At 36.9% G+C, this 15,752-nt stretch overlaps 1 protein-coding gene across 1 annotated transcript; it reads right to left on the bottom strand.

Annotated features, from left to right (window-relative positions):
- Window positions 1-1,254: 1,254 nt before the first annotated feature.
- Window positions 1,255-3,973, bottom strand: LOC143550742 (malonyl-coenzyme A:anthocyanin 3-O-glucoside-6''-O-malonyltransferase-like). The gene is made up of 2 exons (XM_077041341.1): window positions 3,393-3,973; window positions 1,255-2,243 (listed from the first exon to the last, which is right to left on the bottom strand). Exons 1-2 carry the CDS (start codon window positions 3,935-3,937, stop codon window positions 1,385-1,387), a joined length of 1,404 nt encoding a protein of 467 aa, XP_076897456.1. The 5' UTR covers window positions 3,938-3,973; the 3' UTR covers window positions 1,255-1,384.
- Window positions 3,974-15,752: the final 11,779 nt, after the last annotated feature.

Here is a 15,752-nt window from a genome sequence, read left to right on the forward strand (position 1 = left end):
TTTTGTAATAGATCAAGAACTCAAGTATTTAATAGTTTGTTTTTCTTCTTCTGTACACAATATACAATCAATAAAAAGTATTTTGTTCTAGACTTTCATTTGTTAATAGTTCGCACCACTAGCCAATTATATTAATTAGTGTCGGAAATAACTCGTGAATGTGGCCTTACCGATCACTTGTATTAAGTTTACCATCTTGAATATACACGTAAATGTTTGGGCAACATAAGCTGTACAAATAAGCAAAAAACGAATATGGTTAGTGTTCAGTTAACAAAAGATCGTTGGAGCAAATTAATTAGGTTGAAAGTTGGGACTGTCATGATACATTTCGTAACTAAGGCTTAGCATTGGCCACACCACGACTAATTTCGTGTTTAGCTTGCGGGCTTCACTATTGAGTTATCCAAATGATCAAAGTATGGACCAAAAGCTAAAGTGCACCAAAAACAATCCTTTGTTAATAAAGAACCCAATTATACCAAGTTTCATATCACAAGCAAAATGGGGTAAGATTACTATATTAGAATACTAGGTTAGAGATATGGGTATCACAGTGGTGAAAAATATAGTATAATACAAATAATAATAAAAAAATGTTCATGCATTAAAACAATTTGTAAATTTTGACATGCCATCAATGGATCATTTAACACAAATCTTATGCTTTGCTAATGAAGTTGGAACAGATTATTAATCTACCACCAACTTAGGCTATGCGTAGTGGAGGGGCTAAAAATTGGGCGAACAGCGACACGTGGCGTCCAGTCAGCAAGGGATGAGAATTTGTTTTTGGGTGTAATAGTGTAGGAGCTACAAATAGTAATATATATATATATATATATATATATATATAACACATTAATATAATAATAATATTTATTTTCCTCTTCCGGCGACAATTTTCTCCCACCCCCGCCCCTTATCGCCCCAAAATCGCCAAAGGGCGGTGTTCCCCCCAAATTCGCCCCATTGCGCCCCTATATTTCGCCCATTACGGATGGCCTTACATCCAAATTATTGAAAGCTAATTTGGAATTACTTGAACAAATGGATGAGGGGCTTTTGGTTATTTTTAAACCTTTCATTGGAATGTAAGAATTCCTTCCATTATGTTAAGGAAATATCATGAATGGTGGAATTGATTCCAAATGCATTTAGTTCCATGGTCAACCAAAACATAAATTTGTGTTGGGATTAATTTCAATAACAATTCAATTTATAAGAATTCCGTGAATTAAACTGGCCAAAGAGTGCATATTATTCATTAAACATATGGGGGCTATATATAGCCTTACATATCACATACGTGGACATAATAAAACAACATCTTAATTAATAAAACAACATTAACTAACAACAAACACAATTACAAACTAATACCTTAAAATTCATCTGAAAGCATGCTCTCTAACTCGTTCCTATAGATGGTAGTAAAAGCTTCCATTTGTTTAGCCGAAAGACACAACCCAACTTCAAGATCTTCCGACGACTCGTTGCTTGCATTAACAGATATCGAACGATTGAAATCTATCGATATAGTCTCATATTTTTCTGGCCTCCCCCACCCGAAATCAATGTCATAAACATTGAGTTTTGGTGTTCCCGCCACACCAATCGTTGGAACTTCCGCTAACCCTTTCTCAAAGGATGCCTCCATATCTTGAAAGAACCCTTGCTTGTTATTTACGGCTTCCAATATCGCTGTTCCTAGTAATTCAACCGCGGTTGCAAAACCATCGCTTCCTAATAATAATGTGGTTTTTGTTGTTGCTATGCATACCCCAACACAATTGCCAAAATAAGTTTGCGAAACAGGTGGATCCAAACGAGCCCTCCAATCCGCCATACAAGCAAACGCTTCGACCTCATAGACACCCTTCGTTCCTTCGATAATAATCCGTGATTTGGCTACGCAACTCCATATGTAACCACACGTAACAGCGAACGAAGAAACATATTCTAGTGTAGGACGTTTAACTAGTAGCCATTTCTTTAGCGATTTGATTTGTGATCGCGTCATGATAATCGTTGCACGATAGAGATCGGTCTGGGGAACAAGCTGAGGCACCTTGTAGTTTTCGTCAAGTGTCCGAATAGGTGGGAAATTCAACAACACTTTATCTAAAGAATTAGGGTATTTGATCACTCTATCGTATAATGGCAATGATTGATCACTAGCTAAGAAGAACTCATAAGTGTTGTGTTTCGCAATCGATGCCCAACCCATCAAGAAATCATAACTGTTACGTTTAGAGAATATGTTGGTTACAATTTATATAACAGCCTTTACCACAATTAGGATATACCACGTGAAATTTTTTTTTATTTTATGTTATATTATGTTTACCCTACTCTTAAACTGGTTCTGTATAGTTAACAAAAGTCAAAACCGGCTAATGATTCGTTTTGGTTCGGGTTGAAAGTGGTTTGTTGACTAGTTTACGATCATTTTTTTATCATACCTTGACCGGTTTGGCTAGTTTTTGACCGGTTTCGCTTTAGTTGACAGAATTACACCGGTTTCGAACTTATCGTTTCATTGATTCCAAACTGATTACTACATAATCGGTTTCAAACCGGTTCGGTTCGATTTCGGGTCGGTTCAGTTAACCGGTTTTTTTCCCACCTCTAGAGTTTGCCAAGTGGGTACACCACCGCCGCTGGCGATGCGGGTACCAGTTGAAACTTGGATTCAAAGGTTACAGGGCCGTCTTTAGATGGAGTAAAGGGCTTCAGGCCTCCACTAACGTTAGACCAATGTTAGACAAATAAAAAACTTACTAAATGATAAAAATGACCCTTAAGTATTTGAAAAAACAAACATATTTGTGGTTAGTTTTTTTTGGTTCGTAACTTCAAAATTTCAAAAAGTGCCTTGCATTCTCGCTTCATTTTAGGGTTCCAAAAGACTTGGGCCGACCCTTAGAGGTTATACTTATTAATTGTTAAAGCAAGGGTAGGTTTGAAGGCTGCTTTCTTTTGAATGTTGCAAAAGATGAGATTGCGAGTGAGATAGGTAAGCTTGTTAATAGTTTAATAAAAGTTTTATGAAATAGTTTTTTTTTTTTTTTGCTTTTACTATTAAAAATTTAAATATAAAAGTTTATAAGTTATAAGTTTATATATTTAATTTATTTGTATAAGCTTGTAACCTGTTTTATTTTACAGTTTTGGTATTTTTATTTATGTTCTTTTTATTTGAAAGTTCATATTTTTATTTTTTTTAGTTGGTTATATATAATGAAAGCTTATTCTTATTTGTGTTTTTAAATATATATTTATTTTTTAATTAAAAAAGCGGTTTATGTTGTAGAGTGGCGAGAATAAAAGATAGAGAAACACCGATAATACTACTTTACATTTTAAAGATTTTATTTATTCAATAATACCTTGTTCTTGCATCACAAAGTGAGTGATGATTCGATATCCCTATAGCGAAGCCCGAGTTTGGAAAAAGCGTCACTTGAACAGCAAATATTGGGATTTTCACAAAATCCGATACTTTGAATGCATTTTCTAGTAGGGGTACCAAAGGGTAAAACTTGTTACAATTTCGGGAATGATTTCCTTTGAGGTCATCGAAGTCCATATCGCATTCGGCGAATATGAGTGCGACAGAATCACCATCAACATAACGGATTTCGGGTTTTCTAGGTTGAATATCCAAATGATTGTCCGTAGGGAACACGATCATGTTGCCCGCAAATGGGAAGAAGTGTTGAAGAGTTATGGACAACGAGTGTTTGAGTTTCGGAATAACTTTGTCGATGAAATGTGGTTTGGAATAGGGGAAATTGTAAAAGAAAAGCTGGTGAACTGCTGCATGGAACATTAGCCATGGCAAATCAAAGCAAGTGAGTGGCAGTGATCTTTCTCCGACAGTGTTTCTTGGGGGTGATATCCGACATTTTTCTAGGATGGTGGTGGAAGACATTATAGGGAAGATAAGTTTTGTAAATGTTCATAACTCATATATATAGCAACTTTCAATAATAACCACTTTATTCATTTCAAACTTTTAGATTCACTACACTATTTCTAATATGGCAAAATTATAGAGTTCTTTTTAAGGGTAGTCTACCTTTAATTTTATAAAGTCTCAATCTTAAATAAAAGTTATGTGTTAAGTACACTATTTCTAATATGGCAAAATTATAGAGTTCTTTTTCAGGGTAGTCTACCTTTAATTTTATAAAGTCTCCATCTTAAATAAAAGTTATGTGTTATGAAATTTTGAAAGTAGTGTTAATTTAGAATTAGTAACTCGTATTGCATAATTTTTTGATAATTTCTAGTGTTAGACGTATAAAGAAAAGAAAAAGAAAGGTCTCATCATTTTAGTTAGTTTTAGACCTCCGAAAACGTTAAACCGGCCCTGGTCTTTTAATTACTAGAAAACTATAATATTTACAAAATGTTATTATATATTGGCAAAGTAGGTAGACCGTACTAATCAGAAAATTTTAGGTTCCTTTATTTGTTTCTTAATTAATACTCCTGTATAATAGAATTGGTTACACATAAAATAAAGTCGGCCATTGCTATCCATAGCCGGCTCAAAGGGAAGTCGAGGAGGTCGACGAACCCAGGATTATTTTCCTATAGGTTTAACTCTGGGTCGTTGTGGATCCTAACTAACGAAATTGCTGGTGACGGTCCTACCTTTTAACATGTTTGTTTCAACGATCCACGACTAACAGGATCGTAACTTCGTTAGTCTTCGATCGCTAGAAAACGTTTTCAGCCGGAATACTTAGCATTTTCCGTCCCAAACCTCTTTAAAACCTTATATAAGATCTTTAGGAACCTTTTTTAAGAGAAAAAAATCGCGAATTATTGAGGTCGCTGGAACCCTAGGTGATGGTTGACTAAAAAAATGTTTTCGATCGAAAAACTCCTTTTTAATATGGAAACGATTGGTGGTGGTGCTCAAATATTGATGGTCAGAAGTGGTGGTGGTGTTCGGGTAGTGGTGGTCAATGTCACACCTTAACCTATGTCGAAATATGTCTCGACGCGACTGATTACTCGATAGCTCACAAGACACTTTACATAATAATGATTGTTCAGTGACTGACTGCAATCAGGTCAGCGCCATATGACACGGTATGATACGATGAATTTGTCCGTTCACGGCTCTAGCGGTGCGCGCATATAACGTATATATGTGTGGGCCCTTGGGTGGGCAAAAGTGAAATTGCACTAATTTTGACGTTATTTTACTAATTTCGTGAAAATAGTATTAAAAGTGGCGGAAGGTTAATCAGACATCATGCGGTGGCGTTGATAGCCGAAAGACAATGGTGCATGCACCAATCTTGGGGTCCTAATGCTTGAGTGTTATGTGTCTTATGTCGAAGGCTTGATCACTATCAAGCTGGGGGTCTCACTAGAAGCAGTCTCTCTATTCCTATGAAGTAGAGATAAAGTTGTCTACATCTTACCCTTTTCAAGTCTGTCATAGTTTTTTTATTGATAGAATTTACTGTATACGATGATGACGGCTCCGTTGAACGCCCACGACACACAACCTTACAAAAATCAAAGTGTACACCCTTTGAATTTATTTTGTGAAAAGATAACAACTCTCTTCATTGGACCCCATAAAATGTATAATGTAAAATGCATGACCGGGAACATAATAGAGCAAAGGTTGGTAAATTCATAGGCTCTCGTTGGTTGATATTTTGAATATATGGATCTAATGGATCTTATATTAAGAGTTTTACATATAACTGTTATTCAGTTCATTCATATATAATAAAATAGTGCACTATGTCCTTTGCTAAATAATTTCTAAGTATACATGAAGCCTCTAGTCCAAATTCGGTCCAGCCAGCCATCAGGTCACTGGTTTTTCCATCCAACCTGCCCAACCGTTCGGGAAAAAAAAGGGCCCAAACTCATCGAATCGTCCGACCGATAGGTTTAGTCCGATTTTCAGAACAACAATAGGACATTCTTACCATTTATTTAGACATGGCAAGTTGTCAACGACTAAAAAATTTAAGGCTGCAATTAAGAAAAAAAAATTGATAACCAAATAATCATATAAAAATGTGAATACCCTTAATCTCCTTGTTGAAAGAAACTCAAGAAAAATCAATAAAATCAAGTTTAGATTTAAGAATACACAGAGTGATTCCGATTTCCCCAAAACTCCCATGTCCCCCAAAATCAAGGGCGGTGTTCTCACATTTTCCCGTATCAAAACCTTACAAGACTCTTCCAACTTTCCCATTTTTCTTCACGCATTTCCTTACAAATCGGGAGAAACCTTGGTGTTCAAGCCCGACCTGTGTGTTCTTATTGTTCTTTTCAAGTGTCTTCTGCATTCCAAGTACACGGATTATTTCATCATTAATTGTATTATTTGTCATAATCAAATGTTGGTCTTTCAATAACAATTCTTCTTGCATCTTAGGGCCACCATCAATAACTTTATTATTCGAAATTTTAGAACAATATATCAACAACTTCAATTTCACTAAAATCCAAATTTTGGGTAGTTTAGGTCATACTTTTAACGGCAGAAAACATTCTTGAGAATTGAGATGATAAAAAAACGTATGATTAAACATCATGCAGCTTTGGTAAGAAGACTTATATATATATATATATATATATATATATATATATATAGGGGAGCGATATTTTGAAAACTTGATGAGTTGCAAGAACTTTAAAAACTCAATTTTTGACCACACATTTAATTAAATGAGTTAAAATATGTGGCTGAGATTAAATTTGATTAATAAATGAATCAGGAGAGAGAATAAAGATTTTTGTTGATTACACAAATTTAAACTTTAGTTACACATATGTAAAAAGTTAATTCGGTGTGTAAAAAATACGTTAATTTTTTGTACATTACTTACAGTTATGTATTACACATGTGTAAAAAAAATTCAAAAAAAAAGGTTGTTACGTTGAGTTCTTTCGAGTTCTTAAAACTCAAAGCGTTTCTCAAAAGAAATCAATCATATATATATATATATATATATATGATGAGTATCATTACATAACTTTTAATTTATTTAAGAACTTGAAGGAAACCTTGAAAACTAACGTTTTTTATAAAGTTTTTTGTATGTTAATGTTATTAGAGTGTAATTTTATCATTTTCTATATCTATATTTACGATTACAATTATGAAAATTAGTTTATATATATTTATGTTTTGTCTTACACCTATGTAAATTTTTTAATATATAAATTTTACGCATATGTAAACTTGTGATTAATATATGTAATCAAAATTTTTTATATAAATTATGATAAAACTACTCTTAAATAATGTTAATATATAAAAAAATTAAAAAAAATTCGTTGTTTAGGTTCCTTTATTTGTTTATTAATTAATACTCCCGTATAATAGAATTGGTTGCACATAAAATAAAGTCGGCTATTGCTATCCAGAGCTAGCTCAAAGGGAAGTCGAGGAGGTCGACGGACCTAGGCTTATTTTCCTATAGGTTACCTTTTGATCGTTGTGGGTTCTAACTAACAAAATTGCTGGTGACGGTCTCACATTTTAACATGTTGGCTAGCTTCCAACGATCCACAGCTAACAGAAACGTAACTCCGTTAGTCTCCGGTCGTCGGAAAACGTATTCGGCCGGAATACTCAACATTTTTCGTCCCAAACCTCTTTAAAACCTTATATAAGATCTTTAGGAATCTTTTTTTTTTAAAAAGACCGCCAATTATTAAAGTCGCAGGAACCTTAGTTGATGGTTGCCAGAAAAATGTTTTTGGTAAAAAAAACTCCTTTTTCAGATGGAAACGGTTGGTGGTGGTGCTTAGATATTGATGGTCAGAAGTGGCGGTGGTGTTCGGGTAGTGGTGGTCAATGTCACACCTCAACCTATGTGGAAATATGTCTGGACGCGACTGATTACTCGATAGCTCACAAGACACTTTACATAATAATGATTGTTCAGTGACTGATTGCTCTCTGGTCAGGGCAATATGATGCGGTATGATACAATGAATTCATCCGTTCATGGCTCTTGCGGTACGCACATATAATGTATATATTTGTGGACCCTTAGGTGGACAAAAGTGAAATTCTACTAATTTTGACGTTATTTACTAATTTCATGAAAATAGTGTTAAAAGAGGCAAAAGGTTAATTAGGTATCATGCAGTGGCGCTGATAGCCGAAATACAAGGGTACATGCACAATCGACTAGGGTTCTGATGGTTGCGTGTTATGTGTCTCATGTCCAAGGCTTGATCACTATCGAGCTGGGGTCTCACTGGAAGCAGTCTCTCAATTCCTATGAAGTAGAGGTAAAATCATCTATATCTTATCTTTCTCAGACTCTATCATAACTTTGTTATTGATAGAATTTACTGAATAGGATGATGATAATGGCTCCTTTGAATGAACACGACAAACAACCTTACTAAAATCCAAGTGTACCCCCTTTGATATTTATTTTGTGAAAAGGAAACAACTCTCTTTCTTGACCCATAAACTGTATAATGTAAATGCATGGGGAACCGGGAACATGATAAAGCAAAGGTAGGTAAATTCATAGGCTCTCATTGGTTGATATTTTGAGTACATGGATCTACTTGATCTTATATTGAACGGTGACAAAGAACACTTTTGGAAGTTATGTTATGGGATTAGATATAGTAGATTTAGTAGGAATTTGGTTTTTCATAAGAAAACTAGGAAATTAGCATTTTGTAACGAATGACTAGATTTAATAGATAGAGTTTACTAAAATAAAATGGTGTTATGGCGTTAGGCCAACTTAGGGGTATAATATTACATAATATTTTTTTATTGCGTTTTTCAAAAATTGTGTTTTAGAATTATGTTTTTTCTGTTGTGTTTCTTTCATGATTAAAAATACAAATGATGCTCACCCTCACCAGCACCACCACCCATCTCGACTAGTTCACCGCCGAGCTATACTATACTCATAGGGAGAAATGCTCATTGGTTCCTCACTCTAACAGGTTACGACATGAAATGTGTAACTCCCAACGCAATGAAAAGTAAAGCCTTAGTTGATTTGCTTGCCCATTTCCCGAGTGGATAATATTCATATGTACCTCCATCAGGGGGGAGGGGGTGGTTCAAATCTCCTGACTCACAACATCCAATGGTGGTGTGTCACATCACCAACCCCAAATCCATCACATGTGATGGATTTTTAGTAGGGGTGTGATGTGGTGTGGTGGATTTTTGTTTTTTTATTAATAAGTACTAAAATAAATAAAAATAAAACAATATTCCTTTAAATAAAAAATAAAAAAAGATTACATTAAATAAAGACAACTAAATTAAAAAAACCGATAAAAAAAAAACCTACGGCCCTTCCCAACCCCACTTGTCGCATATCTCGCATTTGCTTTAAAGTAGGATCGATTTCAGTAGAAGTGAGACAATATTATCCTAGGTTAGTTGGCCAAAATTCTTTTTTTATATATATTAAGAGTTTTACACATAACTCTTATTCAATTCAAATGTAATAAAATAGTGCACGATCTCCTTTGCTAAATAATTTTCTAAGTGTACACGAAGCCTCTGGTTCAAATCTTACGACTTACAAAAAACCAATGTCCAAACGCGGTCCAGCCATCAGGTCACTGGCTTGTCCATCCAGCCTACCCAACCGTTTGGGCTAAAATAGGTCCCAAACTCATCAAACTGTCTGGCCGATAGGTTTAGTCCGATTTTCAGAACACTAATAGGACATTCTTACCATTTATTTAGACATGGCAAGTTGTCAACGACTAAAAAACTGAATACTGCATTTAAGAAAATAAATGATAACCAAATAATTAAATAAAAATGTGAATACCCTTGATCTCCTTATTGAAAGAAACTCAAGAAAAATCAATAAAATCAAGTTTAGATTTAAGAGTACGCGGAGTGATTCTGATTTCCCTGGAACTCCCATTTTCCCCAAAATCGAGGCCGGTGTTCTCACTTTTTCCCGTAACAAAACCTTACATGATTCTTCCAACTTCCCCATTTTTCTTCATTAATTTCCTTACAAACAGGGCGAAACCTTGGTTTGCTTCCCAAATTCTATGAAAAAAAATCTCAGGGATCCGAGGAAGGTGTTTAAGCCCGACCTCGGTTTCAGCTCCCACTCAGTATGCTCTTATTGTTCTTTTCTGTTGGGTTTCAACGGTGGTTCGGAACGAAAACGGTCAAACTTTTTAACCCGTTTTAGTTAATAATTTCGTTTAATAGATATTAATCAATATTAATATACAAAGATATATTAACGAACTATATAAAACGCAGCGGATAAATAAACGATTAAAACGAACCAACAACCAAAACCCAAAACTCGGATCAGATTACAACGTTACACGAGCACAATAAAATATAATAAACAACCATAGTTAAGTTTATCGATATACCTCGGTTATACACAAACCCGGAAGACACCGAGAGCTTAACGAAAAGAGCTAGAAGATACGACACAATCAAACGACCAACCAAAGATCCGACGGCGGCGACTGAAGGCGGCGGCGGCGGATATTCCGGCAAGTGATGTGGCGGCGGCAGGATGTGAAACAGATCAGATCCGGCAGCTGTGGTGGCCGGCGGATATTCAATCAACTAACGGCAGCAGCTCACGGCAGCTATAGGTCGCCGGAAAGGGTTCGCCGGAAAAGCGGGCTGGCCGGAATGAGGCTGCTGACGTACGGAGTAAGGCAGGAAGCAGCACCAGTAGTTAAACAGGGGACTATGGTGGTGATATGCAACTGCGTAGCCGGAGAAGATGATATGGATGAAATTCCGGTCGCCGGAATTGGTCGCCGGAAAAACGGCTGCCGGAATTCGGCGCCGGAATGGAGGTGGCTGTTAGGGTTTGTTGTTTTAAAGGTATCATCATAATTAAAATAATATTTATTTATAGGAATGATATTAGGGTTTAACAATTAAACCCCATTGGGCTTTAAGCCCAAATAACAAAACAAAGCCTTTATTCATCATATGTTCAATCTAATTGATTGTGTCGGGCCCAGTTAACATTTAAGTGGATTTATATTTCGTTACCCTCGGTGTAACTCATACCGGGTCACATTCGGGTCGGTCCGCGTTGACTTGACGATCATTAAATCCAACAGTCTCCCACTTGGACGGATTTGGGTCAAGTATCACAACGCTAACAGCCAGAGGCGTTCTAGCTACACATAGCTGTCCCCAACCAAATATGACATTTTTAAATCCATAACCAAAATATCTTGGAATACCTTATTGCAAGATAATGAATTTATAGCAATCGTTGTCATCTATCCTTTCTGTATAAGACATCAATTGAACAATGAGACATGGATCAAATCAATCTCATATAGTGTTCAATTATTGTAGTTCTCGATATAGAGTCAAAGTGGTCCAATCAAACACACAGTAGGTTTGGGTGTGGCCTCACACTTAACCAGTTTGAATCAACGAGGGCGCCAATATGTCTAACTGTTACATTTTAAAGTAAGAGTACAGAATCCCATCTTGACTACATACAACTCCCACTGAACTTCAGAACATTCCCAATCAATGCCTTTATGGCTGGCAGTTACGCAACAACGGTTAACATAATCAAAGAATATTCCTCGGTAAACGAAAGTTCCGATATGTCTCAGGTCTAAGGATACAAAATGAGCATACTATTATCAAAACATTTTAAGATCAAGATCCATGAAGATGATTTAATGCGAGTTACATCCAACGTCATTCACAATGAGGTCTGTGAGTTTGGAAGTCAACTGCTTGAGTCCAAAGTCAGAATAGTCTTAATTCAGAATCGTTCCCACAAGTCTGACCGACTACGGATAATTTAGAATACAATATTCAAGGATTAAACGTATTACAATGAACACAGTTATATTATTTAACGTTTGCATTTAACCATTAAATCAAAAGTGAACAGAGAAGTACAACTGATTAAACGTTCATACATCCAAATACTAAATCAAAATAAATCACTAGCAAGTCTAAGCTCGATAGCATCTCTATGCTGATCATGCTTGTCCTGAGTCATCGGCTTAGTGACGGGTCAGCTAGATTTTGATCTGTGTCTACTTTGCTTATTATGATGTCACCTCGTTCCAGTATTTCTCGTACATAGTGGAACTAAAAATGTGCTTGGCCATGTGATGATAATTGGGCTCTTTGGCTTGAGCAATAGCACATGTTTTATCACATATTACGTCGATCTTTTTCCTAAACTTGGAACTAGATCGAGGTTGGCTATGAATTTCTTCATCCAAGCAGATTATGAGCGAGAAACATCTCAGTCATTCTGGAAGTTAGCGTCAGTGTAACACCTTACAGTGAGCTCCTCTTCCAATCCTCTAAGCACCCATACGAGACGTTAGGTTTAGTGCATAATATAGCGTTCATGAAAGAGCCAATCGCTGAAGCATATGGAACTGCTTGCATGTGCTTTGTCTCAATGTCCGCTTCCGGAGATTGTGATTGCTAAAACGGTTCCTTTAGCAATGGAACAGCTCCTATCTTGGAGTTGTCCATTGAGAAGTGTGTCATGACTTTGCTTATGTATGTACTATGACTTAGCCCTAGAAGCTGCTTAGATCAATCTCGGTAGATCTTGATTCCTAGAATACAAGAAGCTTCTCCAAGATCCTTCATTGCAAAACAAGATTCCAACCAGTGCTTAACTCCCTTAAGCATAGGAATGTTGTTTCCAATGATCAGTATATCATCCACATACAAGATGATGAATGATATAGTGCTCCCACTAGCCTTTCTGTAAACATAGGGCTCATCTTCATATTTGGTAAAAACCAAACTCTTTGATTTCCTTATTAAAATGTAGATTCCAGCTGCGAGATGCTTGTTTGAAAATCCACTCGCTCCCTGTTGCCCGACCTTTGGGGGGTAGCTCAATCAAGTTCCAGACTTGATTGTCATGAGTAGATTGCATCTCGGCGTTCATGGCATCTAGCCATTTCTCATATTCCGGATCCAAGATTGCAAATTTGTAGTTAGTAGGTTCGTCGCCAGACTCGGCTACTAATAAGACTTCGGGACCATCTAGATGCAATAAGTATCTAGAGTTTGGTACAGGAGTCCTACTACTTCTGCGAACGCTCATGTTCACGTCTAATGTATCAACAACAACAACTTGTTGATCAGACGCCCCAGCTTCTTCAGCGGTTGTTTGTGGTTCTTGAATTTCTTCAAGATCGACAATGTAATCACCAGTTCCTCGATCGAGAAATTCTTTCTCGAGGAAGTGGCCTTTCCTCTTGATAGAAATCATATTTATATCAGGATGAAAGAAGTAATAACCGCTTTGGCTATAGAATCCGACGAATGCGGGAGGCGGTCATAAGGGCGATACTCCAAAAGGAGTGAGTCAAGTTAGTTCTATACATCATCGTTCGAACCATGTTTAGCAAAGTTTGATTCCTCATCTCGCTCATGCCATTATGTTGGGGTGTGCCAGGTGGAGTGAGTTGTGAAACAATTCCTCGCTCTTTTAGATGAGTGATGAACTCTAAGCTGAGATACTCTCCACCTCGATCTGATCAAAGTATCTTAATGGTTTTACCAAGTTGGTTTTTCCACTTTTTTTTTGAAACTCTTTGAACCTTTCGAAAGTTTCATGCTTGTGTTTCATGAGATACACATAAGCGTATCGACTATAATCGTCGATAAAAGAAACAAAGTATCTTTCATAGTGTCTAGACATGGTTCTGAAAGGTCCACACACATAAGTATGTATGAGTTCTAACAGAACTCTTGCTCATTCACTTTTAAAAGTGAAGGAGTCCTTGGCGAGTTTGCCAGCTAAGCAAGACTCACAATTGTCAAAAGAGTCTGGTCCTGTGGATTCAAGAATCCCTTCGGATTGGAGTCTTTTAACTCTTGCCTTGCTTATGTGGCCAAGTAGGCAATGCCATAGAAATGTATCATTGATGCCAGATCTGATACGTTTTGAAAGGTTATATATACGTTATTATTAGTTTGAACATCAATCTAATATATATCATTTCAAGGTTTAGCCTCGAAATAAAAGATGTCATTTAAGTAAGCAGAAATAGCTATGCCATTAAAACACGTACTTAAAACATTGTTCAAACAGTTTAGAAACTGAAACGATGTTGCTGGTCAAACCAGGAGCATACAAATAATTATTCAAAAGAAAAACTAGGCTAGATGGACAAGTAAATTGAAATACTCTAGTTGCCAACGATGAGTTCTAGCTGCCTTTATTCAGTTTCCTCCACTTCTCAGGCTCCTGCAAGACATTAATGATGTGGAAACCACATCCGGTATTAAATACCCATGTGTTGCTAGAGACAGTGAAAAGTTTAATAACGTACATGGAAATACCTCGAGAAGAGCCTTCACCATTGGCTCTCTTCATCTTGATCTCAGCAAGGTATTCGGGACAGTTTCGCGTCCAGTATCCCATTTGGATGCATCGGTAGCATTGGCGCTCCTCAGGGGGCGCTGGTGGTATCTTTGGAACCCCTTTGTTAGCATTGGTGGCACGAGGGGCAGCAATGGTAACATTATTCTTGCCTTTACCCTTATATCCCCGGTTCTTGGGATTAGGCTTCTTGACACCAGCAGATCGGATCATTAGAACTTGATTGATCCTAGAAGGAATGTTCATCTCAGCCGTCTTGAGCATGTTGTGAAGCTCCGGCACTGTCTTCACCCAGCCGTTCATGTTGAAATTCATTACGAACTGGTCGTAAGAGTTGGGGAGAGAGTTGAGAATGAAATCAGCTGCCATCTCATCGGGCAGAGGATAATCAAGTTCTTGAGCTGATCGATGTGCCCCTTCATCTTAAGAGCACTGACGGGAGACCCTTCTGCCATCTTGCAACTAATGAGTTGTTTCATGGTGTCAAAACGTTCTTGACGGGCTTGTTTCTGGAACATGCCCTTGAGTTGTTCAAGCATCTCATAGACAACAAAGTCTTCCAAGCCTTTAGCAAGCTTAGAAGTCATGGTGGCTAGCATAATGCAGGAGACATCAGCCGAGTCATCCTTATTCTTCTCAAGAAATTTTCGAGCAGTGGCTGTGTTGTTTTCAGGCTCGGTTGGAACAGGTCCATCGAGAACATACAGGCGCTTTGCCATGGTGAGAACAAGTCTCAAGTTGCGGTGCCATTTGATGAAGTTGGTACCGTTTAGTTTATCCTTCTTAAGGATAGTCTTAAGGGCGTAGGGTGAGTTTTCGTTTGACGACATCTGATTAATTAAGCAAAAGTAAATTTAATTAGTATTTTCGACGTTGTAGTCTCATTATTAATGACCCAATAACATTAATGAAATAGGAGCATGAGAATCCGGCTTCCAGTTATTAAAGGCAGTTGTAGCACACAACATTAATAAGTGGTTAGGCAGACTGACAATGATTGCCAATTGTGAATATAGCACAACTCTCGGTTTGAGGCCTATAGAGACAACGATTGTCTGTATAGATACGTTTAGCCTCTTTTTGCCCACTTTAAGTCTCCAGACAGCTTTAGCACGTAACAGGAGAGTAAAGTAATAGTTGTCCAAGTATAGTGACGTGTAAAGGGCCGAATGTGTCAACGAAACGCTTTCACCTTGATGTGATAGGCTAGAAAACAAGTGCGGTGCTGTAGCTCCAAACACTCGAAATTTCGCAGTATGTCTCAAGTGTGACTTGTAGTAGGATTAACATAAACTATTGGTTTTAAATTGGGATTAATTTTAAAATTACCAAATAGAGTAAAAGTCAAATTTTACTGTATTTATTATC

This window comes from Bidens hawaiensis, unplaced genomic scaffold, assembly GCF_021521415.1.
Source record: "Bidens hawaiensis isolate Kalapana, Puna unplaced genomic scaffold, B.hawaiensis_p1.1 tig00016156_1, whole genome shotgun sequence".
In the NCBI taxonomy this organism is placed as follows: domain Eukaryota; kingdom Viridiplantae; phylum Streptophyta; class Magnoliopsida; order Asterales; family Asteraceae; genus Bidens; species Bidens hawaiensis.